The sequence below is a fragment of the Lynx rufus genome, unplaced genomic scaffold (genome assembly GCF_022079265.1).
Source record: "Lynx rufus isolate CCGP_SWC_20201006 ecotype Redwood Valley unplaced genomic scaffold, mLynRuf1.p SCAF_1, whole genome shotgun sequence".
NCBI lineage: Eukaryota > Metazoa > Chordata > Mammalia > Carnivora > Felidae > Lynx > Lynx rufus.
The window spans coordinates 177,448,663-177,473,941 of NW_025814823.1; the positions used below are offsets into that span (position 1 = coordinate 177,448,663).

The 25,279-nt window shown below is 40.6% G+C and overlaps 1 protein-coding gene across 1 annotated transcript in view; it reads left to right on the forward strand.

Annotated features, from left to right (window-relative positions):
* The window catches only part of STK10 (serine/threonine kinase 10), a 117,353-nt gene extending 114,044 nt beyond the window's left edge, over positions 1-3,309 (forward strand). The window contains exon 19 of the mRNA XM_047091174.1: positions 844-3,309. Coding sequence (XP_046947130.1) covers positions 844-984 — 141 coding nt within the window. The 3' untranslated portion in view covers positions 985-3,309. The remainder of the gene's footprint in view (positions 1-843) is intronic.
* The last annotated feature ends 21,970 nt before the right edge of the window (positions 3,310-25,279 follow it).

A 25,279-nucleotide genomic window follows, 5' to 3' on the forward strand; every position in this document is an offset into this window, starting at 1 on the left:
AAATGTTTAACGTTTATTCATATTTTAAGAGACAGAGCAGAGCATAAGTGGGGGAGGGGCAGAGAGAGAGGGAGACACAGAATCTGAAACAGGCTCCAGGCTCTGAGCTGTCAGCACAGTGCCTGACGCGGGGCTTAAACTCACAGACCGTGAGCTCATGACCTGAGCTGAAGTCGGATGCTCAACCCACTGAGCCACCTAGGCGCCCCTAAAAAACATAATTAAAAAAATGCTAATACATCTGGCAAAGGAGAACTTCAACCAAGACACTAGACACTTGCTCTGAGTTACCAAATGGGCTTTTACAACACAGAGAACCCGTCGTACTGCAGGTTTTCAGAATCACAGTGTCAGGGGATGGTGGGAAGGCACATGATTTTTGAAGACAACTCCCTAGGTGATTTCTGTGGGGCAGTATCCTCATTAGGAACACAATGTACTTGGACATTCTGGCCCTGTCCTCCCACCTCCCCCCAATCACCCACTGTTAAATCTGTCCATTTTCTACCTTGGGTCTTTCTCCATTCGACTGTTTTCCTGCCAGGAGACTGGCATCTACCGCCACCCCCCCCCTCCCCCCCGCCCTTGAGATGGCATTTCACCAAACCGTGGCCCTTGATCCACAACAAAATCCTGCATGGTTGTGAAAGAAGGAAGCTAGAGGTGGTACCTGTCTTCTGGGTGATGCACTCTGGGAAAGGAAAGATGGAAGACCGAGTTACCCATGCAGCAAAGGCTTGTTGGGAGGGAAGGGAAATTTCCAGAGGAGGCCACTTTGGTGGGGGTCCTGTGTTTGGGAGATCCATGCCAATGGCATCTGACTGTGCCCTCTCTCTGTCCTAGGCTCTGGAAGAAGATCTGAACCAGAAGAAGCGAGAGCAGGAGATGTTCTTCAAACTGAATGAGGAGACAGAATGCCTGAACCCTACCACCCCAAACAAGGCCACCAAGTTCTTCCCCTATAGCTCTGTGGATGCTTCTTAACAGCCACCTGGGGCTGTGGCTGGCAGGTTGGCGGGCCTCCAAGGCCCTCCCATTCTCTGTGAACAAGTAACTCAGGACCCCCCCCCCCCTTACCTCTTGCTTCCAGGCCAACTCGCATCTAGCCCCTTGCCTTGTGTTACCCCAGCTATGCCCAACAGACCCCCCCAGTGTTCCTTAATTCTCGCTCACTCATGGAGGGCGAGGTTTTATTATGTGTTGCCTGATCCTAACGTATGTGCCCTCTGAGCCCCACATCCCTTCAAGGTGTCAGTGATTTGGGCTGCTAGTGGGGTCACGGCCCGGGAGGAATGGTGTTCTGCAGCCTTGAGACCCTCCTGCTTGCCAAAACATCAGTTTTGCTATCTGTGGGCACAGAGCGCTACCGTCAGTCACCATGAGTTTGTCCATATTGTGATTCTTGGTGTGGTATCAGACAAGAACACGGCTCCTAACAGCCATTTCAGTTCCTAGCGAAGCCCGTCCTGCTGCCAGCTGCTCGAGGGTGCCCTCATTCTTCCAGTAGCCCCCAATTTGCTTCCCTCTTGAGACAAGGCTGTGTCTACAATAGTGGGCTGGAGGAGAGCCTGAATCATTCATTCTGCTGGCCTTGGGTGTTTCTTGCCATCTTGTGTCCCTCTGCCTGCACACACATACATACACAAGGCTTGGCCCCGTGGCATTACCCAGGCTTGCCTCTGCTCTGGGCCTCTTGTGCCAGGTGGGTTGGAACATACTCATTGCCTGAGCCTGTGCCACTGAGCATGTTTAGGTGGAGCCATTGGTTTGAAGGGTGCTGGGTACTGGCACAAGATGGTATAGGCTGAACTGCCGGTCTGTGATTCCCTTTGGCGCCTACGCCGGATGCTGTGTTCAGGGATAAATTCCTTACCACACAAGACTTTCACAGCCTAGGCTGTTCCTGTCTCATCCTTGCCCATCCTGTCTGCAGGCTGTTTCCCTCTGCCCCTCCTAGCAGGAGTCTGGCCTCATACTTGAGACAGAGGCTGGTAGTCGCTGGGATTTCTGTTCAGGAAGAAAAAACATCAGGGAGAAATGCAATGCTTCCTGCCCCCAGCAACAGAGCAGATGCAAAGCTGCTTCTTCTCAGATGGAATCCTGGGCCTTCGGGTTATTCAGCTGGCCACCCACAGATTCTGATCCCACAGGCTGCAGGATGTAGATAAAAAGTAATGCTCAAACAGGCATTCAGTTTATCTATAAAGAAAGCTTTTTTCACTTTGATTTCTAACTTGAAACAAATATAAACAAATGGCTTCTATAGGACGATAACCTGCTTTAAATAAACAAAACAAAACTGAAGGCGAGTTTGAGAAATCATGGATGACATATTAAGTCTGGGTACTGTTTTGTCATGATGGAGTGGCTGACATCCCAGGAGGACTTTTTCCTTCTTCACTCCTACACGTTAAGGTTTGACACTTTGTCCTACAGCAATTCTCTGCAAGTTTCTTGGCACTGGTTGTAACTGGATCTTGGGGAGGGAGGGTTGCCATTCAGTAAGAAGGGACTTAGGGTTCCCAAGGCTTACATATGCAGTGAAGATGCTCTACGGGCTGTGGGAAGGCAGTGGTCCTCTTAAGTTGGTGAACATTTGAGCTTGCCTGCTTCAGTATTTGACCCAGATGCAGCAGTTTTCTGGTCTCACACAGATGAGACCAGTGAAACAATTGTCCTCTTTTATTCTTTTTGGTACACAGGTGCCGGGAAAATGTGACCTAGCAGCAGTGTAATTACAGAACACTGTCCGGGTTCCACCAGCCAAGGCCGGCCCTGGCAAATGGTCAGGCAGGGCTGATTTGGGTTGTGTTTACACTATTGCCTGGGGTGTGAGAAGGGGCATTTACATGAAATGACGGTTTCGTGGTTCAGACGAAAGTCTTTGATCATTCCCTTATTTGGCTCTTCATTCACATTTGAATCTTGTTCAAGAGTTGCTGCTTTCCTGTTCAGTGCTGCCCAAGTCCTGATGGCTCCCCTCTCCTTTCTGGATGGGGGCCGGTTGGGTCCTCCAGCCTCATGATTGAGCCAACACGCATGCCCACCAGTGAGAAGGCCTACGCAGTATTCCGCATGCCCCGTGCTAATGTTTCCTCGGGAAGGGACAGATGGAACTGTTTCTTGTTTTCAGTCCGTTTTTGGCAGAGTAAATATAACTAACTTATATTTTCCCTTTATAAAGGATAGAAGTTATTTTTATGTAGTTTCAAAACTTTATACAAAACTTTTGTAAAATGTTCTCTACAAAGTTTAACTGCAAGAATGTAAATATGCTTCTAATAAAATAGCAAAAGGAGAGAAACCCTATTTGCATTTGTGCTTGTTCTCTTGGGTGGGGTGGAAACAGCACAGCAGACTTAGCCACCTTTGCCAGGCAAGAAAGGGTTCACCATCTTCTCAGTGCACTGGTGCTTTCCAGGTCACACGGCCAGTCAGACCTTGGGGTGGGTTTCTGTTTTGAAAGGAGTTATATTGTGTGTGTGTTCTCTACAGACATTGAACAACATTCTCATTCAACAATAAACATTTGGCCCCCAGGAGTTTCCAAATACTAACTTACTGAATCCTTTTAACAACCTGTGAGGAAGACATTGTCATTCCCATTTTATAGAGGAGCAAATAGATATGAAGCAAGGGTAAGGTCAGGCTGAACTTCACCACACTGGTAAATGATGCCTATGAAATTCAAATTAGACCTTCTGAGGTGCGGTCTCCACCACACCTCCTCTCCCACTCTCAGCTGCCCATTACACTAAGAGTCATGCACTTAACTATCAGCTGCTGTATTTAAAAGTATTTTTCTGCCATGCTTCTAAAACCCCATTCAGGGGTTCTTAACCTGGGGTCTAAACACCTCCCCTATCACCAGCAAGGGGTCCGAGGGTAGAATTCAGGGTGTCTTTGTTCCTGGATGGGAAAAGATTTGGTTTTTAGTTTGACTAAGCTCTGAAATTCAGTATTTCCTTTCTGTATGGATGCAGGCAACCAGCTCTGTTAGGATAAGTGGTACCTGAGACTGTCAGCAATAGAATTCAGAGATTTCATCTCATGTTACTGCTGTGCAAACACCTCAAAATTTTGTTCATCACTTTGAAATAACAGTAGTTATCATACTAATTGTTAGCTCCTGTTATTTAAGATTGAGATATTCAGGGGCGCCTGGGTGGCTCAGTTGGTTAGGCATCCAGCTCTTGATTTTGGCTCAGATCATGATCTTACAGTTCATGAGATCAAGCCCCAGGTGGAGCCTGCTTGGGATCCTCTCCCTCTCTGTCCCTCCCCCGCTCAAAATAAACATTAAGAGAAATCGAGATGTGCATATTACATATATAGATCACATCTATAAGCCAATATATATATAGATTTTCTAATATTTTGGTACCTATATTTCATTATGATAGGTTTCACTTGTAATCTATGTGCTTTACATTGTGCATCTGAAAGTATTCTCAGAAGGGGTTTGCATTCTTGGTGGAATGCCTTCAAATTAAGAACCTCTAGTGTGTCTGCAGCCCTGAGCTGTCACTGTCCTAGAAACCTGCTGACCAGCAGGTGGTGGTCCACTCTCAGGGTGTCTCATACGTCTGTGACTTGGTGTGTTGGGGCAAGGGGTGCAGTGCAAGCAAACAGCAGCTGGCATGCCTCCCATTAAGGGACAGAAAAATGACTGGGGTTCCCAGGAAAAAGGATTCATGAGACTGATGAAGAAGATAACGCATCAAAGGATACATGGAACTTGAGAAATGAGATCGTTCCACAGTAACTGAGCCCTCTTATGCACTAAGTGCTTGAGGTGCTGAAATGAGTAAGACATTGACATGGTCTTCAAAATACTTGTCCTGCTGAGGAAACAGACCTGGAGAAAGAGTGTCAGTTCAGGCTGATGGAGCCTTGGAGAATGAGGGAAGAGCTCTCAGAGATGGTGATGCAGAATCTGGGAGGACTAGTATTCAGGGACTGGGTTGTGAAATGGTTTATGAGCCATGAGGCTGGAGAGAACAGGGCCAGACCCATGTACCTGGGCTCAAGCTGACCCTTACCATCCCAAGGGCAGTAGGAAGTCTGGGAAAGAGTTTACTCGGGAAGGACAGTTGAAATCATGACTGCAGCAACTCAAGAGACCAGCCGAGGACAGAGATTAACATTGATGCTGGTGGGAATGATGGCCCACAAAGGCTGGAGGCTTTAGGAAGGAAAGGACAGAAGGCAGACCCCATAAGGGCAGGGAGTAAGATTCTAGCTGATCCCTAAACACCTAGAACCCAGCATGTTGCCACACTGAGTTACTCTGTCTGGGCTCCTCGTGCCATAAAGGATCTGAAAAGGGAGCAGCGATGGCCTGGGGGCTGTAGACTGCATGTATATCAAACTAGTATGGTACCAGAGATGTTCACTAGGTCTGACTAACCAATGTGTTGCCAGTTAAAAACAAAACTGAGAGAACATCCACTTCCAGTGATGGCAGACTAGGTAATTCAAACCAGTCCTCTAAAGCTGAGGACAATTAGAAAAGCTGGACGAAAATATTCAACACGTCTACTTGAAGGCGCAAGAAAACTATAAGATAGTGAAGACTTACAAAGCCCAGATTGAAACAAGGACAGAACAGGGCACCTGGGTGGCTCAGTCGGTTGAGTGTCTGGCTTCGGCTCAGGTCATGATCTCACAGTTCATGGGTTCGAGCCCCACATCGGGCTCTGTGCTGACAGCTCGGAGCCTGGATCCTGCTTCGGATTCTGTGTCTCTCTCTCTCTCTCTGCCCTTCCCCCATTCACACGCTGTCTCTGTGTCTCTCAAAAATTAATAAACGTTAAAAAAAAAAAAAAAGAAACAAGGAGTGAAGGCCAGAGAGATGATTCTGGTGCTTTACCCTGAGAACATTTGCTGATCCTAGAGAGGGTATAAATGTGAACCTGACCAGAGTGCCAGGATCTCTGCAAGGAGAATTTGTACATGTAGTCAGTGCACTAGTTGCATCCTGTGTCCCAGTTTTTTTTGGCTGCTGCTCCCAGGATGCCTCTTGATTGCCTGGATCTGGGGGCTGAAGTGCGGGGAGGTTGTGTTCCAGGGTCCCATGGGACTATAACAACTGGAGACAGTTCATGGCAGGCTATCACTCCCAGAATACTACTGCACAGACAGTAAATTAAAACGCACCCCTAGTTTTTCTGTGAAAGAGGTTCAAATGCTTGTTCTGGAGCTGTGGCCTGAGGGGCAGGCTTTAGGTTTAGCACACATCTAGAGGCCTATGGAGGTGCCTATGTAGGCTGGGGGAATACCACCTTTGTGCTCTCCCTCTGCCTTGCTCCAGCTCTCTAGTATCTCCCAGAAACGAGCATATACACTTCTCTGGAGCCCTGATTTTTGCTAATGTCATTCATGGAACACCTCCAGATCACCTTGTCTGGTGGCCAGCAGGGTTCATGCTTGTGGTCTCACAGTACTGTATATATTTGCATACTCAAAAGCTGCTACCTGAAGGTCTGGCTTCCAGTCAGCCTGAATCTAGATGCTGAGATCCCCTACTTTAGGATGGACAGAGCTTGGTACACCCTCAACAATGAGAGCTTTACATTGAAAATAAAATAGGCTGCACGGAAAATCATAATGGTTCAAGAGCTAGACAAGGCTGAACAATAATATTCATCTCTTACACAAGGCCACTCCTTCAAGACTAGAAGAGGTGGTTGTTTCACTTAATACATAGAAACAAACACAGAGTCAAGCAAAATCAGGAAATAGGAATATGTTCTAAACAAAATAACAAGATAAAACCTTAGAAAAAAAGTCTTAATGAAATGTGTAAGTAATTTGCTTGATGAAGAGTTCAAAGTAATGGTCATAAAGATGTTCACCCAATTTGGGAAAAGAAGGATGCTCACACAACTTGGAAGAAGAATGGATGAGCACAGTGAGAACTTTAACAAATGGATAGAAAATATAAGAAAGTACAAATAAGCCACAGAGCTGAAGAATACAATAACTGAACTGAAAAATACACTAGAGGAATTCAACAGCAGACTAGATGAAGCAGATCAGTGAACTCAAACACAGGGCAGTGGAACTCCCCAATCAGAGCAGCAAAAAGAAAAAAAATTTTGAAGAGTGAAGACAGCTTAAGGGATTTACAGGGCAACATCAAGTGGACTAACATTTGCATTATACAGGTCGCAGAAAGAGAAGAAAGGGGCAGAAATTTTACTTGAAGGAAGTAAGGCTGAAAACTTCCCTAAGCTGGAGAAAGAAATGAACACCCAGATCCAAGAAACCCAGAGAATTCCAGAGATAAACTCAAAAGACCCCATACCAAGACATATTATAATTAAAATGTCAAAAGTTTAAGCAAGGAGAGAAATCTTAAGAGCAGCAAGAAGAAAACCAACTTGTTATGTACAAAGGAACCTCCATTAGACTCTCAGCAGATTTTTCAGCAGAACCATTGCAGGCCAGAAGGAGTGGCATGATACATCCAAAGTGCAGAAAGAAAAAAACCTTCCAACCAAGAATACTCTATTTGGCAGAGTTATCATTCAGAATTGAAGCAGAGAGAGTTTTCCAGGTGAGCAAGGCTAAAGGAATTCATTATCATTAACCTGACCTTAGAAGAAATGCTAAATGTACTTTATACACTGAAAAGAAAGGGTGCCAATTAGTAACAAGAAACCATATGAAAGAATAAATCTTACCAGAAAGGTAAATATACAGTAAAGGTAGTCAATCAATCATTTATAAAGTTAGTATGAAGTTTAAAGAATAAGCAGTAAAATACTACAGTAATTAGTCAAGTAATACACAAGATAAGTATAAAATTGTGACAACAAAAACATAAAACAGGCTAGGGGAGAGTAAAAACATAAAGCTTTAAAATGCATTCAAATTCAAGGTGTTATCAACTTAAAATAGAGTGTTATGAATATAGGTTGTTGTATATAAGCCTCCTGGTAACCACAAAGCAAATACCTATAGTAGACACACAAAAGATCATGAGTAAGGAACCTGAGCATACCACTAAAGAAAGTCATCAAGCCACCAAGGAAGAGAGCAAGAGAGGAAAGGAAGAGACAGAAACTACAAAACAACTAGAAAACAATGAACAAAATAACAATAGGTACATACCTATCAATAACTACTTTAAATGTAAAAGGACTAAATTCTTTAATCAAAAGACAGAGTGGCTGAATGGGAAAAAAATAAATAAAACCCATCTACATGATGTCTACAAGAGACTTACTTCACATGTAAAGGACACACACAGACTAAAAGTAAAGGGATGAAAAAAGATGTTCCACACAAATGTAAACCAAAATAAAGTTGGGGTAGCTATAATTATATTTAAAAAATCCCACTTTGGGGTGCCTGGGTGGCTCAGTCGGTTGAGCATCCGACTTTGGCTCAGGTCATGATCTTGTGGTTCATGAGTTCGAGTCCCACATTGGGCTCTGTGCTGACAGCTCAGAGCCTGGAGCCTGCTTCAGATTCTGTGTCTCCCTCTCTTTGCCTGTCCCCACTTGTTCTCTGTCTCTGTCTCTCTCTCAAAAATAAATAAACATTAAAAAATTTAAAAAATAAAACCCACTTTAAAACAAAAACATAATAAGAAACAAGGGCACATTATATAATGATAAAGGACTCAATTCAATAAAAATATATAACTTTTTAAAATATTTATAGACCCAACACAGGAGCACCTAAACATATAAAGGAAATATTAACATACCTAAAGGGAGAAATAGCAACATAATAATAGTAAGGGGTGTTAATATACCACTTACATCAATAGATAGATCATCTGGAGAGAAACTCAATAAGGATAAATCAGCCTTAAATAACATGTTAAACCATACAGATTTAACAGATACATATGGAACATTCCATCCAAAAGCAACAGAATAACATACATGGAATGCTCTACAGAATAGATCATAGTTTAGTCCACAAAACAAGTCAATAAATTAAGGATACTGAAATCATATCAAGCATCTTTTCCAACCACAATTGAATGGAACTAGAAATCAATTACAAGGAGAAAACTGGAAGGGTGCCTGGGTTAGTCAGTTAAGCATCTGACTTTGGCTCAGGTCATGATCCTGCAGTCCATGACTTCAAGCCCCACATCAGGCTCTAGGCTAACAGCCTGGAGCCTGCTTTATATTCTGTGTCTCCCTCTGTCTCTGCTCCTCCTTTGTTCGTGCTCTCTCGCTCTCTTTCTCTCAAAATAATAAACATTAAAAAAAAAAAACCCTGGAAAATTCACAACTATGTGGAGATTAAACCACATGCTACTGAACAACCAATGAGTCAAGAGAAATAACAAAAATTTGTTGAGACTAAATAAAATGGAAATACAATATCCCCAAATTTATGAGATACAATAGAAGTAGTTCTAAGAGGGAAGTTTATACTGATAAAGGCCTATATCAAGAAACAAGAAATATTTCAAATAAATGTTTGAACTTGACACCTCAAGGAACTAGAAAAAGAACAAAATCCAAAGTTAGTAGAAGGTAGGATATAACAAAGATCAGAGTATAAATAAAGGAAATAGAAACTAAAAAGATGGGGGGGTGCCTGGATGGCTCAGTCATTTGAATTTCTGACTCTTGGTTTCTGCCCAGGTCATGATCTCACAGTTTTGTGGGTTCAAGACCTGTGTCTGGCTCTGTGCCAGCAGTGCAGAGTCTGCTTAGGATTCTCTCTCTCTCCTACTCTGTCTGCCCCTCCCCTGCTCATGCTGTCTCTCTCAAAATAAATAAAACTTAAAAAAAAAAAAACAACTAAGAAGACAATAGAAAAGATAAATGAAACTAACAACTGGTTCTTTGGAAAGATTAAAATGGCACACCATTAACTAGACTTAGTCTCACCAAGAAAAAGACAAGGGTTCAAATGAAATCGGAAATGAAAAAGGAGACATTACTGATACCACAGTAATACGAACACCAGCAAATTGGACAAGCTGGTAGAAAAGAAAAAACTCCTAGAAATACATAGCCTTAGAGGACTGAGTCACGAAGAAATAGAAAATCTGAATATACCAATTGCTAGTAAGGTGAGGGATTAGTAATCAAAACCTCCAAACAACAACAACAGGAACAGCAAAACAAAACAAAACCAAAAAACCTCCCAAGAAATAAAAGTCCAGGACCAGATGGCTTCACTGGTGAATTCTACCATCCTAAGAATTCATACCAATCCTTCTCAAACTCTTCAGAAAAACTCAAGAGGAAAGAATACTTCCAAACTCATGTTATGAGGCCAGTATGACCCTAATACCAAAACCAGACAAAGATTCCACAATAAAAGAAAATTACAGGCCAGTATCATTGATGAACATAGATGCAAAAATCCACAACAAAACGTTAGCAAACCAAATTCAACAATACATGAAAAGGATCATATGCCATGACCAAGTGGGATACGTACCAGGGATGCAAGGATGGTGCAACATCCACAAATCAATCATGATACACAACATTAACAAAGCGAAGGATAAAAATCATATGATTTTCTGAATAGATGTGGAAGAAGCGTTTGACAAAATTCAACATCCATTCATGATCAAAAAAAGTCTCGACAAAGTGGGCTTGAGGGGACATACCTCAACATATAAAGGTCATAATATGACAAGCCCACAGCTAATATCACACTTAACAGTGCTTTTAAGATCAGGAATAAGACAAGGATACCTATTCTTGCCAGTTTTTTTCAACACAATACTGGAAGTCCTAGCCAGAGCAATTAGGCAAGAAAAAAAAAGCATCTAAACTGGAAAGCAAGAAGAAAATGACCACTATTTGGAAATGACATGATACTAAATGTAGAAAACCCTAAAGATGCTCCCCCCCCCCCACAAAAGTGCCTGTTAGACCTAATAAATTAAGGAAAGTTCCAGAATATAAAATATGCAAAAAAGTTTCTACACATTAATAACAGACTATCAGAAAGAGAAATTAAGAACACAAGTCCATTTACAATTGTATGGGGGTGCCTGGGTGGCTCAGTCGGTTAAGCGTCTGACTTCAGCTCAGGTCATGATCTCGCAGTTTGTGAGTTCGAGCCCCGCGTTGGGCTCTGTACTGACAGCTCAGAGCCTGGAGCCTGCTTCAGATTCTGTGTCTCCCTCTCTCTGACCCTCCCCGACTCATGTTGTTTCTCTCTCACTCAAATAAGTATTAAAATTAAAAAAAAAAAAAACAATTGTATGAAAAAGAATAAAATACCTAGGAATAAATTTAACCAAGGAGATAAAACACCCATACACTGAAATCTATGAGATACTGATGAAAGAAAATGAAGAGGACACAATTAAGTGGAAAGATATTCCATGCTCATGGCTTAGAATATTGTTAAAATGTCCATACTACCTAAAGCAATCTACAGATTTAATATAATCCCTATCAAAATTCTAACATCATTTTTTACAGATATAGAACCAACAACCCTAAAATTTGTATGGAACCATAGAAGACCTTGAATAACAACAGCAATCTTGAGAAAAAAGAACAAAGCCAGAGGCATCACAATCCTTGACTTCTAACTATATTACAGGGCTAAAATAATCAAAACAGTATGGTGTTGGCATAAAAACAGCCACAAAGATCAACGGAACAGAACAGAGAGCCCACATGTATGGTCAATTAAGTTATGACAAAGGACCCAAGAATATAAAATGGGCAGGACAGTCTCTTCAGTAAATGCTGCTGGGGAAACTGAATAGCCACAAGGATAAAAATGAAAAGTAGATGACTATTGGGGTGCCTGGGTGGCTCAATCGGTTAAGCATCTGACTTCACCTCAGGTCATGATCTCATGCCTCGTGAGTTTGAGACCCCGATCAGGCTCTGTGCTGACAGCTCAGAGCCTGGAGTCTGCTTCAGATTCTGTGCCTCCCTCTCACTCTGCCCCTCCCCTGCTTACACTCTCTCTCTCTCAAAAATAAATAAACATTAAAATATTAAAAAAAAGAAAACTAGGTAACTATTTCACATTATATATAAAACTAACTCAAAATGGATAAACACGGCTTGAATGTAAGGCCTGAAACCATTAAACTCCTAGAGGAAAACAGGCAGTCAGTTCCTTAACATTGGTTTTAGTGAGGATTTTTTTGGATCTGACACCAAAAGCAAAGGCAACAAAAGTAAAAAAATAAAAAGTAAACAAGCAGAACTATATCAAACTGAAAACCTTTTGCAAATCATATATAATAAGGGCCTAAAAATCCAAAATTTATTTAAAAAAACTCATATAACTCAATAGCAAGAGTCAATCTGATTAAAAAGTGGGCAGAGGACCTCAATAGATATTTCTTCTTTTTTCTTTTTTCAAGTTTATTTATTTATTTTTGAGAGAGAGTGAGCAAGCAGGGGACAGGCAGAGAGAGAGGGAGAGATAGAATCCCAAGCAGGCTCCACATTGTCAGTGCAGAGCCCGATGCAGAGCTCGATCCCATGAACAGTGGGATCATGACCTGAGCCAAAATCAAAAGTCAGATGCTTAACCGACTGAGCCACACAGGTGCCTGAGACATTTTTTCAAAGATAGATGGCCAAAAAGTATATGAAAAATGATCAACATCACTAATCATGAGGGAAATGCAAATCAAAACCATGATGAGATATCACCTCACACCTGTTAGAATGGCTATCATCAAAAGACAAGAAACAGCATGTGTTGATGAGGATGAGGAGAAAAAGGAACCATCACGCACTCTTTGTGGGAATGTAAATTGATGCAGCCACTGGGGAGAACAGTATGGAGGTTCTTCTAAAAATTAAAAATATCATTACCATATGATCCAGCAATTCTACTATGGGTATTTATCCAAGGAAATGAAAACACTAACTTAAAAAGATATGCACTACCATGTTCATTGCAGCATTATTTGTAATAATCAATATACGGAAACAACCTGTGTCTATCAATGAATGAATGGATAAAGAATCTGTGGTGTGTGTACACACACGATGAAATACTATTCATTCATAGGAAAGAGTAAAATCTTGCTATTTGCAACAAAAGAGATGGACTTTGGGGTCTCTGCATAGATACAGAGATAGACTGGTGGTTGCCAGGGGTGGGGATGAGGGTTTATAGGTGAAATGGGTGAAGGTGGTCAAAAGATACAAACTTCCCATCATAAAATAAATAAGTCATGGGGATATAATGTACAGCATGAAGACTATAGTTAATAATACTGTATTGCGTATATGAAAGTTGCAAAAGGAGGGGGGCGCCTGGATGGCTCAGTTGGTTAAGCATCCAACTCTTGATTTTGGCTCAGGTCATGGTCTCACGTTTCTTGAGTTCTAGCCCTGTGTCAGACTCTGCACTGACACTTCTATCACCCTCTCTCTCTGCCCCTCCCCTGCTTGCTTTCACCCTCTCTCTCAAAATAAATAAACTAAGAAAAAAAAAAGTTGCAAAGGGAGTAGCTCTTAAGAGTCCTTATGACAAGAGATAATTTTTTTCTAACTCTTGTGAAAATCAAATACAAATAAAGACCAGACTTGAAAATTCTCTGGGTAGACAAAACCAGTTGAGTCGTACAGGCAAAGCTTAACTTACTAGCTTATTTTTTAAGGCAAGTGAGGCTAACTCGACCGGGGACACTTCTTCTTGCCTATGCCTCTGAAAATGATAAATGAAACTTAAATTGATCCTAAAACTGATATGAGGTAACCACTAACTGATTCCCTTTCATTTAAGAAAATTCAAATACTGTAACCAGTCACTGCCTATATGCCACATAAACTGGTTTATAATGATATACTTGTGAGCCTCATTCTATGTTTTGGTTTGAGAGCCCCTGGCTTGCACACTGCCTTTTTAGTGTAAGCACAATTAATTTTTACTAATAGTACTTCAGGGAGTCATTGGTTTTATGTCTGTTTTTTTTCCCCCCTGAACTTTTGACACAGTACACTGGGCTCACTGATTTCCCACTGACCCTGGAGTTTCAGGGTACATCTCTCTCTCTCTCTTTTTTTAAAAAAATGTTTATTTATTTTTGAAGGAGAGAGAGAGAGAGAGAGAGTGTGAGCAGGGGAGGGGCAGAGAGAGTGGGAGACACAGAATCCCAAGCAGGCTCCAGACTGTGAGCTGTCAGCACAGATCCTGATGCGGCACCTGAACTCACTAGCTGTGAGATCATGACCTGAGCTGAAGCCTGACACTTAACTGACTGAGCCACTCGGGCGCCCCCAGGGTACATTTCTCTTGATTTGAGCTCCAGTATCTTTGTTCTGGGCTCTCCAACTTCATTGTCACATATGTTTTCTGTTTTTGTTTGTTGAAGCTTCTTGGTAAGTCACCCTCTGTACGTAAGGGAAAAAAAAACAACCATGATTCTCTGGATTTTCGGTCATGGGAGGATTACTAAAGCTCCCATACATTATTTGGGTTAGGGAAACTAAAGGCAAAGATGGGGTCTACCTGGTCTAAAACTCTTTCTGTACGTCCTGTAAAGACTCCTCCCTCTTGTATGTATAACCACTATGGATGACAATCTTGTGTATTTTCGGAAAATGTGTGAACTTTCAGATAATTTGGAATTGTAGTGGCCCACTAGGAGGTCATTTCACTTAGATAAATCCAGCTTAAAGAGCACCCTTGAAAAGAGATGATCAAAACTCTCACAGATAGTGGAATGCATGCTTTGACGGGTACATAGAAGCTTCTAAAAGATAAGATGACTCCAAAAATAGCTTCTGCGAAAGAATCTTTATAGCATGCAAATAAAAAATGTTTAGTAAAAACTATGGCCATCTAACCAGGCAACCTTAACTTAGTCCCTCTGCCAAACACAATTTGGATCTAAACTATTGAGTTTTGAATTATTGTACCTGAGACATAGTAAAAATTTTAAGATGAAAACATAAGATCTATGTGTGTGTCTGTATGTTTATGTCTATCTAGTATGTATATTATGTATATTATATATATGTGGTATTCTAAAAATAGTTCTATTTAGGGGAGCCTGGTGGCTCAGTCGGTTAAGCATCTGACTCTTGATTTTGGCTCAGGTCACGATCTCACGTTTCACGGGATCAAGCCCCACGTCAGGCTCTGCGCTGACAGCGTAGAGCCTGCTTGGGATTCTCTATCTCCTTTCTCTGCCCCTCCCCCCCATTAATAAAGAAACACTTTAAAAAAAAGTCTTAAAAAAAAGAGTTATATTTCATTGGCTAAAAGCAAAAGAAACACTTGTATAAATTAAGTATTCCTAAAACTTTCAGAAATACATAATCTAACCCAAATGTTTTCCAAGTTCACATGATATGGGATAATTTTTTTTTTAAGATTTTTTTTTTTAAGTAATCTCTACAACCAATGTGGGGCTCAAACTCACAACCCCAAGATCAAGAGTAGCACGCTCCACTAACTGAGCCAGCCAGAGGTCCCTGGGATAATTTCTGATAAACAGAAAGTAGTTTAAGTTTGTTGGTTTAGTAAATACAGGCATGTATTCAGATTGTCAACATAAATTAATGCAAACATACAACTTTTTCTACCTGGGTTTACTAGCTCATGCTATATTTATGTTGCAAATTTTATCAACAAGAAAAATAAAATGATGATTAACTGTTTCATGTCTAAGCATAATTGTTAAAAACAAATAATTTAGATAAATTTAAATAAAAGTTTACATTAAGTTAAACTATATAATGAATATTCATTGAGTATATGTCATTCTCAAATAACATAATATACTGAGACATGGATTGCTTAACATGCTTATCTAGTTTTGGCATTTTAATTTTTTTAATGTTTAGTTATTTTTATTATTATTATTTTTTAATTTTTTAACGTTTATTTTTGAGAGACAGGGAGAGACAGAGCATGAGCAGGGGAGGGGCAGAGAGAGAGGGAGACACGGAATCAGAAGCAGGCTCCAGGCTCTGAGCTGTCAGCACAGAGCCCAACGTGGGGCTTGAACCCACAAACTGAGATCATGACCTGAGCCGAAGTTGGATGCTCAACCGAGTGAGCCACCCAGGTACCCCAATGTTTATTTATTTTTGAGAGAGAGGGAGAGAGAGTGAGAGAGTGAGACCAGGGGAGGCAGAGAGAGAGGGGGAACAGAGGATCCAAAGTGGGCTCTGGGCTCACAGCAGAGAGTCCGATGTAGGTCATTAGCTCATGAACCGTAAGATACTGACCTGAGCCAAAGTCAGATGCTCAACCGACTGAGCCATCCAGGTGCCCTTGCATTTTAATTTTTACAGAGACAAAAGATATTTGGGTATATTAATAAATGTCTTTGCCACATTGAAAAATTGTACTACAAGGGACTCTTGGGTTGCTCAGTCAGCTAGGCATCCGACTCTTGGTTTTGGCTCGGATCATGATCTCGCAGCTTTGTGGGTTTGAGCCTTTCATCAGGTTCTGTGCTGGCAGCCTGCTTGGGATTCTCTCTCTTCCCCTCTCTGCCCCTCCCCTACTCATGCTGTCTCTGTCTCTCTCAAAATAAATAAGGAAACTTAAAAAAAAAAAAAAGGGAAAAATTGTACTATGGAAAACATGTCTCTAAAAATTGTGTTTTTATAACTGCATTTATAAATTTGCTGATCTATGGGATGCTAATATATGAAAGACAGTTCACAATTGTCTGTGCCATAGTTTTCACCGGAAGGTAAGGATTACTAATATTAAAATTTATAATCAATATGTAAAAAAAAATCTATTTATTAGAGACAGTAAAAGTTAAAGGGATCCAATTTTGTGCAGAATATGCAAAGAAGATAGGATGTTTTTTCATTATGGAAAAAGAGAGTATTGGTGTTTGAACTAAAATGGTTGTTCCAGAATAAGAAAGTAAAAAGAATGGGACAGAGCCTAAATGGATATAGAAAGTTGCAGAAGGTTTGTGGAAAAGAAATTTCATGTCGTGAGGTCAAAGCTGAGTAAAACTGAATAGATTTACCATAAGGGTTTTTAAAAATAAGCTTTAATATATAGTGTATTTATATAAAACTGTAATTTGATTTTCTTTCATATGCTAAAAGGACAAAGTTTTCTTAGATTATTGGTCTGCTCTTTTTTTATAAAAATGTTTTTAATGTTTATTTATTTTTGAGAGAGAGAGAGCCAAAGTGTGAGCAGGGGTGGAGCAGACAGAGAGGGACACACAGGATCGGAAGCAAGCTCCAGGCTCTGAGCTGTCGGCACAGAGCCTGACATGGGCTTGAACTCACAGACCATGAAATCATGACCTGAGCCAAAATCCGATGCTTAACTGACTGAGCCACCCAGGAGCCCTTGGTCTGCTCTTGACAGGATTATGAAAGGGTTTCCTTGACTTTTAAGTAATTTGCTTAGAAAACAAAGATTCTATGTTTTATCAAAATAATTTCCTGTGGTTTATATTGTCTTTATCATGCTTCTGATTACTTTAAAAAACCCTGAGTCTTCGCCATTAAAAGAGATAAGTTTTTTTTTTTTTTACAAATGTACAACTTTCTGTATTTGCCTTTGAAATCTTTTGTCACTTTGAATGGACATTAAGTACAGTTTCACAGTGAAACTGTTGTCCTATTTAATCAAGTGTTTTAAATCTTTTGGGGTGCCTGGGTGGCTCAGTCGGTTGAGCATCTTACTTGGGCTCAGGTCATGATCTTGCAGTTCATGAGTTTGAGCCCCATGTCGGGCTCTGTGCTGACAGCTCAGGGCCTGAAGCCTGCTTCAGATTCTGTGTCTCCCTCTCTCTCTGCCTCTCACCTGCTTGCGCTCTCTCTCTCTCAAAAATAAACATTAAAAAAAAATTTAAATCTTTTGACACTTTCTAAAAAAATTCTAATTTTTTTGTTTTTGAGAGAGAGAGCATGAGTGAGGAGGGAGGGCCAGAGAGGAGGACAGAGGATCTAACGTGGGCTCTGCTGACCGCAGACAGCTGGATGTGGGGCTGGAACTCATGAATCATCAGATCATGACCTGAGCCGAAGTTGGATGCTTAACTGAGCCACCCAGGTGCCCCTCTTTTGACATTTTTAACGAACTTCACCAAATCAAATTATTTTTTGTTTTTTTTAAAGATTTTATTTTTGAGGTGCCTGGGTGGCTCAGTTGGCTAAACGTTTGGCACTTGATTTCAGCTCAGGTTATGATCTCACAGTTTGTGGGTTCAAGCTCCGTGTTGGGCTCTGTGCTGACAATGAGGAGCCTGCTTAGGACTCTCTCTCTCTCCCTCCCTCTCTGCCCTTCCCTTGCTCACGCTCTCCCTCTAATAAATAAATAAATAAATAAAACTTAAAAAAGAAAAAGAAAAAGGCTTTTATTTTGAAGTAATCTCTACACTCAGTGTGGGGCTTGAACTCACAACCCCAAGATCCAGAGTCTCACGCTCCACCAACTGAGCCAGCCAGATGCTCCTCACCAAATCAAATTCTCTTTTTTAATTTCAACTAATTTTGGGATTTTCCCGAGGAACCTTTAAAAAAAATCTCAAAAGATTTGCGCTCTTTCCGCATAAAAGAGAAATATTAACTTATTTAGGCTTAGTTGATATATTAAGCTGCATGGGAAACATTGCCAAATAAGAAGTTTGCTTAATCTCCTTAGCGAGCCCCACATTGGGCTCTGTGCTGACAGCTCAAAGCCTGGAGCCTGCTTCCGATTCTGTGTCTCCTTCTCTCTCTGCCCCTCCCCTACTCATGATCTGTCTGTCTCTCTCTCTCTCAAAAATAAACATTAAAATAAATTAAAAAAAATAAAGTACTATATATCACAAAAGTAACAATTTGCTTTTCAATTGCATCTTTTTTTTTTTGGTGAACTCTTACCAGATCTTTAACCAAAGCTATTTTTAAGTCTCTTCATTCACAGTCATTTATTGTTTTACTCTTTTTCTCTGGAAGCACTTACAATCAACTACAGGCAAAAATGCTTCATCTTCAAACAGATTCATGGAAAAGATCCTGACAACTACTCTATAATACAGGTTTCTGATAACATTAAATACTACCACTGACCTAGGTAAGAATTTCTAAACATCTAATGGAAAGGTGATTGATTCACAAAGCTGCTAACCCAAGATGAAGCAAAACAAAATTACAGGTCTCTGAATAAACTGATGAAGATGATTATAAATACAAATTAAAAATGTAAATCAAAAGTACAATGAGGTATCACCTCACCCCTGTCAGAATGGCTAAAACAAAAAACACAAGAAGGGGGCACCTGACTGGCTCACTGGGTAGAGCATGTGACTCTTTTTTTTTTCTTAATTTTTTAATGTTTATTTTTGAGAGAGAGAGAGAGAGAGAGAGAGAGACAGAGAGTGAGCAGTGGAGGAGCAGAGAGAGAGAGGGAGACACAGAAACAGAAGCTGGCTCCAGGCTCTAAGCTGTCAGCACAGAGCCCGATGAAGGGCTTGAACTCACAAACTGCGAGATCATGACCTGAGCTGAAGTCAGACACTTAATCGACTGAGTCACCCAGGTACCCCTGTGACTCTTGATCTCAGGGTCGTGAGTTTGAGCTCCAAGTTGGATGTAGAGATTACTTAAATGATTAAATAAATAAAAACTAAACAAACAAAACCCCCAAAAGAAACCAGTGTTGGTGAGGATATGGAGAAAAAGGAACCCTCTTGCACTAATGGTGGGAATGCAAACTGGTGAAGCCACTGTGGAAAACAGTATGGAGGTTCCTCAAAAAGTTAAAAATAGAACTATTCTATGGTTCAGAAATTGCACCATTGGGTATCTACCCCCAAAGTACAAAAACACGAATTCAAAGATACGTGCACCCTTATGTTTATAGCACCATTATTTACAGTAGCCAAATTATGGAAGCAGCCCAAGTTATATGGATAGATGATGGATAGGGGCACCTGAGTGGCTCAGTCAATTAAGCATCCGACTTTGGCTCAGGTCATGATCTCACAGTTCATGAGTTCGAGCCCCATGTCGGGCTCTGTGCTGACTGCTCAGAGCCTGGAGTCTGCTTCAGATTCTGTGCCTCCCTCTCACTCTGCCCCTCCCCAACTCGTGCTCTTTCTCTCTCTCACTCTCTCTCAAAAATAAACATTAAAAAAATAGATGAATGAATAAAGAAGTGGTATATATACAATGAAATATTTGGCTAAAAAAAGGATGAAATCTTGCCACTTGCAATAACATGGATAGAGCTAGAGAGTATAATGCTAAGCAAAATAAATCAGACAAAGCCAAATACTGTATGATTTCACTCATATGTGGAATTTAAGAAACAAAACCAGTGAGGGGCTCCTGGGTGGCTAATCGTCTGACTCTTGATCTCAGCTTAGGTCTTGATCTCAGGGTCATGAGTTCAAGCCCAGGACTGGGCTCCCTGCTGGGCGTGAAGCCTACTTAAAAAATAAACAAACAAAAGAACACCTGAAATGAGCAAAGGAAAGAAGCACAGAGACAAACCAAGAAACAGACTCTCTTTTTCTTTCAGGTAAGCTCTATGCCCAACATGGGGCTTGAACTCATGACCCCAAGATCAAGAGTCTTATGTTCTACTGACTAAGCCAGCCAGATGTCCCTTAAGAAACAGACTCTTCACTATAGAGAACTGATGGTTATCAGAGGGGAAGTGGATGGGGGAGTTGGTGAAATAGGTGATGGGGATTGAGGAGGGCACTTGTGATGAGCACTGGGTGGTGTTCTTTTTTTTTTTTTTTTTTTGAGAGAGAGAGAGAGAGAGAGAGAGCACATGCGCGAGCATGCACGAGTGGGGGAAGGGCAGAGGGGGAGAGAGAGAATTTTCAGCAGGCTCCATGACCAGTGAGCAGCCAGACTCGGCACTGGATCCCATGACCATGAGATCATGACCTGAGCCAAAATCAAGAGTCGGAGGCTCAACTGACTGAGCCACCCAGGCACCCTAGAAATTGTTCAATCACCATATTGTACCCCTGAAACTAATATAACACTATAATTTTTAATGACTTCATTAAAACATTGATGGTTAATGTTTTGTTTTCCAGATTTAAAGGATCCCCTTTTCTCTTCTAAGCAATTTACATCTTACAGCAAATTGATAAAGTATACGTTTGTAAACAAAAGTTGAAACATTACCTTTTCCTCCCTACCTGATCCCTCCAGAATTCAGAAACTCTTATTAAATATTCTTTAAGTTTATTTATTTATTTTGAGAGAGAGAGGAAGAGCAAGCACGCACATGTGTGTGGTGGGGGGAGGGGCAGAGAGAGAAGGAAAGAGAAAGAATCTCAAGCAGGCTCTGTCAGTGTGGACCCAGATGCGGGGCTCGAACTCGAGAACTGTGAGATCATGACCTGAGTTGAAATCAAAAGTTGGGGACTTAACTGACTGCGCCACCCAGGTTATTACATATTCTCATTTTTCAAGACAATGTATGTATTTAAATAAGTTCTATAAGAGTCTGTTCTCCTTATAACAGGACACAATTAGACAAATCCTTAACTTGGCTCTTAGCCTAAAGAGACTTTAAAGTTCTGGGATTCCTTACTATCAGGAAATTTTAAAGAACTAAGGTTGACTTTATGAAGCCTATGAAACCCCTTGGATATTGCCAAAAGTTTGACAAGAACATCCTATTTGAGAATATGCATAGAATCACTCTTCTTACTACACTTATGTAAATAATCCAAGTTTAATAAGATTAGATTAAATTTTTACGAATTAGTTTCACTGTATGTATCTTTGATAAAAATGGTATAAGTATAAACAAATTATATTTGAATAGAAAACTGTAGTGTACCCATTATCAGATTCTAGTCCTGTTAACTGTCAAAGGTTTTGTTATCTACTTGACTTCAGAGAAATCACAATAGATCTTCATGTCTGTTGCTGTATAGGCCACCACTTAAGAAAATTCAACACCCGATGACATCATCAAAGACAGTCAAACTGCAAACCAGGAAAATCCATGTGCCTGCGACTGTCATCCTCATTTTACCATATAAAAATGCTTCAAACTCAAATCTAGAAATTTTCTCAACTGGCTGTGCTCCAAACTCAAAAAATAAATTTATAATTTGCTTGAGCTACTAACTTTTGTTTTTATTTCCATCTAAATGCCTCCTATTAGATTACCTGATTGCTCATATCACAGAGGCCTACTTAACATGGAAGCTCATTTGTAAAACTGCCTCCTGTACAGTATCACATCCTCATGTTCATGCTGTCCTAAATAATCAGAAGGATATGCGATTGCTAATATGTCTGTTGTGCTTATGTAAGATAACTTCCAAAAAAAAAAAAAAAAGTAGATTGAATTAGAAAAGTAAAACCTGAATCTGATCAGAACCCATTTAAGTCGATTAGTTGGTTAAATCTTGGCTTCGGGGAAGCTCGGCTCTGGGTAATTTTTCAATCGTTGTTTATTGTTCTCCTTAGAGTTATCAATCATATTAATCTCTCTAGTGTATTATAGCCTCTCAAGGGCTTTAAATGCTTTTGGGTAGCCATTCATACATCAAAATACATCCATCAGGATTAGATAATTCAAGAAACTCAATGATCTGACCTCCCATATATATATGATGATCTGACTGCTGGCGACAGTGACTAAATGACCCTCCATCCTGAGGACTCAACTACTAGAAACTATAAATGTGTGATTCCTCAGCCTGGCTACATCAATAGTGGTAACCAGGAGTAACATACTAGTTGGCTATACTCAGCTTGCTAGGAGAATGACCAAAAAGTAACTGTTAAAATCAAACACAAATTGGGGCACCCGGGTGGCTTAGTCGGTTGAGTGTCCAACTTCGGCTCAGGTCATGATCTCATGGCTCATGAGTTCAAGCCCCGTGTCAGGCTCTGTGCTGACAGCTTGGAGCCTGGAGCCTGCTTTGGATTCTGTGTCTCCCTCTCTTTCTGCCCCTCCCCCACTCATGCTCTGTCTCTCTCTCTCTCTCAAAAATAAATAAACATTCAAAATAAATAAATAAAATCAAACACAAATGGAGACCAGAACTTGCATGGGAGCTTATTTTGCACAGCAGTGAGGGACCCTTCTTGCTCATGCCTCTGAAAATCGTAAGTGAAACTTAAATTGTTCCCCAAAATTGATATGAGGTAACCACTAATTTCCTTTTATTTAAGAAAATTCTAATATTGGGCGCCTGGGTGGCTTAGTCGGTTAAGCGTCTGACTTCAGCTCAGGTTATGATCTCATGGTTCATGAGTCTGAGTTCCCCATTGGGCTCTGTGCTGACAGCTTGGAGCGTGGAGCCTGCTTTGGATTCTGTGTCTCCCTCTCTCTCTGCCCCTCCCCCAATTGCACTCTGCCTCTAAGATAAACATTAAAAAAAATAAAAAGAAAATTCTAATAACCAATCACCATGAAGAATAAACACTATCTGTATTCTACATAAGTTAATTTATAACAATAAACTTCTGAGCCTCATTCCATGTTTTGAGTGCTCCTAGCTTGCAAACTGTCTTTTCGGTATGTGCACAATAAGCTTTTCCAATGATTATTTCAGTGATTCATTGGTTTTACTTCTGTATTTTTCCTGAACTTTCAACACTATGTATGGTGATGAATGTTAACTAGACTTTCTGTGATCATTTCACAATATACAAAAATATTAAATCATTATGTTGTACATCTCAAACTAATACATTAAGGTCAATTATACCTCACTTACCAAAAAAATGTAGAACTGAGCAGCTAACAACCTCCCAAGGCTAAGGGCATGAAGATTAGTGCCCAGGACCTGATCTAGGCAGAGTGGAGGGAACCCAAGTGAAAGCAATCCCTTTGTAGGAAACTCAAAGGGGTATACACCCATGAATAAGCATAAAGCTGATATTGACAAACCTCATAGGGTTTGTAGTTCTCCTTCAAATAATCAAAACCTCTGAACTTGGCCTGGGGTAATTCAGAATTGCCAGTTCTCACAAGCACCTAGCAGAAGCAAAGGTGAATCTTCACTAGAGGAGACACCATTCTAGGTTTGAACAATTTCTGCAAACAATTTTATAAATAAAACATTTAGCACTCAATTATAAAATAACTAGGCACACAAGGAAAATTTTATCAATGAAACCAACGGAAACAATGGACACTAGAAACAGACCAACGGACAGACCAGATACTGGAGTAATCTAACTCCAAGTACAAAACCACTCTGCTTACTATGTTTGAGGAGATAAAGAACACAATTTGAAAAATTTCAGCAGAGATGAAAACAAAAGTTTAAAAAGGAAACAAGTATTTATTCTAAAATGAAGTAGTGATGATGGTTGCATAATCCTGACTATACTAAAAAAAGTCCCACTTTTTGTACACTTTAAAAGAGTGCATTTTATGGTATGCGAGAAACATTTCAAGAAAGCTGTTATTAAAAAAAAGGGGGGCGGGTGCCTGGGTGGCTCAATCGGTTAAGTGCCTGACTTCGGTGCGGGTCATGATCTCAGGGTTCATGAATTTGAGCCCCACATTGGACTTTGTGCTGACACTGCAGAGCCTGCTTGGGATTCTCTCTCTCTGCCCCACCCCCACTCGTGCTTTCTCTCTCTCTCTCTCAAAATAAATAAACAAAAAAACCAAAGAAACAAAAACAAATAAATAAACTTAAAAAAAACAAAGAAACAAGTAAAAAGTCTAGATTTAAAGCAAACATAAATGAAGTAAAATAGTGTATAGGCACAAGAAGAGACACTGTCAGAGGACTGCATCAACTGTTAAATTAGTCCACAGCTCTGTCTTTCCTACCTCTGTGTATCTTATCACCTTGACTGGGGTGATAAAGTTTTGAAAAAGTTTGCAAAACATTTCTTTACTAGTTCCATGAGAGCATGGACACACTGAAAATCTCATGAAACAGAGCCAACAAGATGGGTTGACTTCCCTCAGGACATCAAAAAAACCCAGGAGGGACAAAGCTGAATCAGAATCTCTTAGTTCTTTGAACCCAGGTGTAGTCAGAGAACAGGCCAGTTAGGAAGGGAAGTTGAGAAGCTGAAATACCAAGACATAGTGAAGAATCAGAGGCCAAGTGCACGCCGGAGTTAGAAAGGAGCTGAAACTCAGGGATGGTTCCTGGATTTCTGGCTTTGCTGGCTAAGTAGGTAGAGGTAGCACTTACTGAGTTAGAAAAGATTGGCACAACACAACAGTGGGTGTGGTGAAGACAGAGAATCAGAAGTTCAATTTTAAAGAGCTCTTTTTTTTTTTTTAAGGCTTAATTGCGAATGTATCAAATTTGAGATGAGTATGGGACAACCAAAGAGGGATGTCACCTGTCTATATACATCTGGAGCCCAGGAAACACCTGGGATGGAAATATAAATTTGAGAAGGTATGAAGTGGGTAT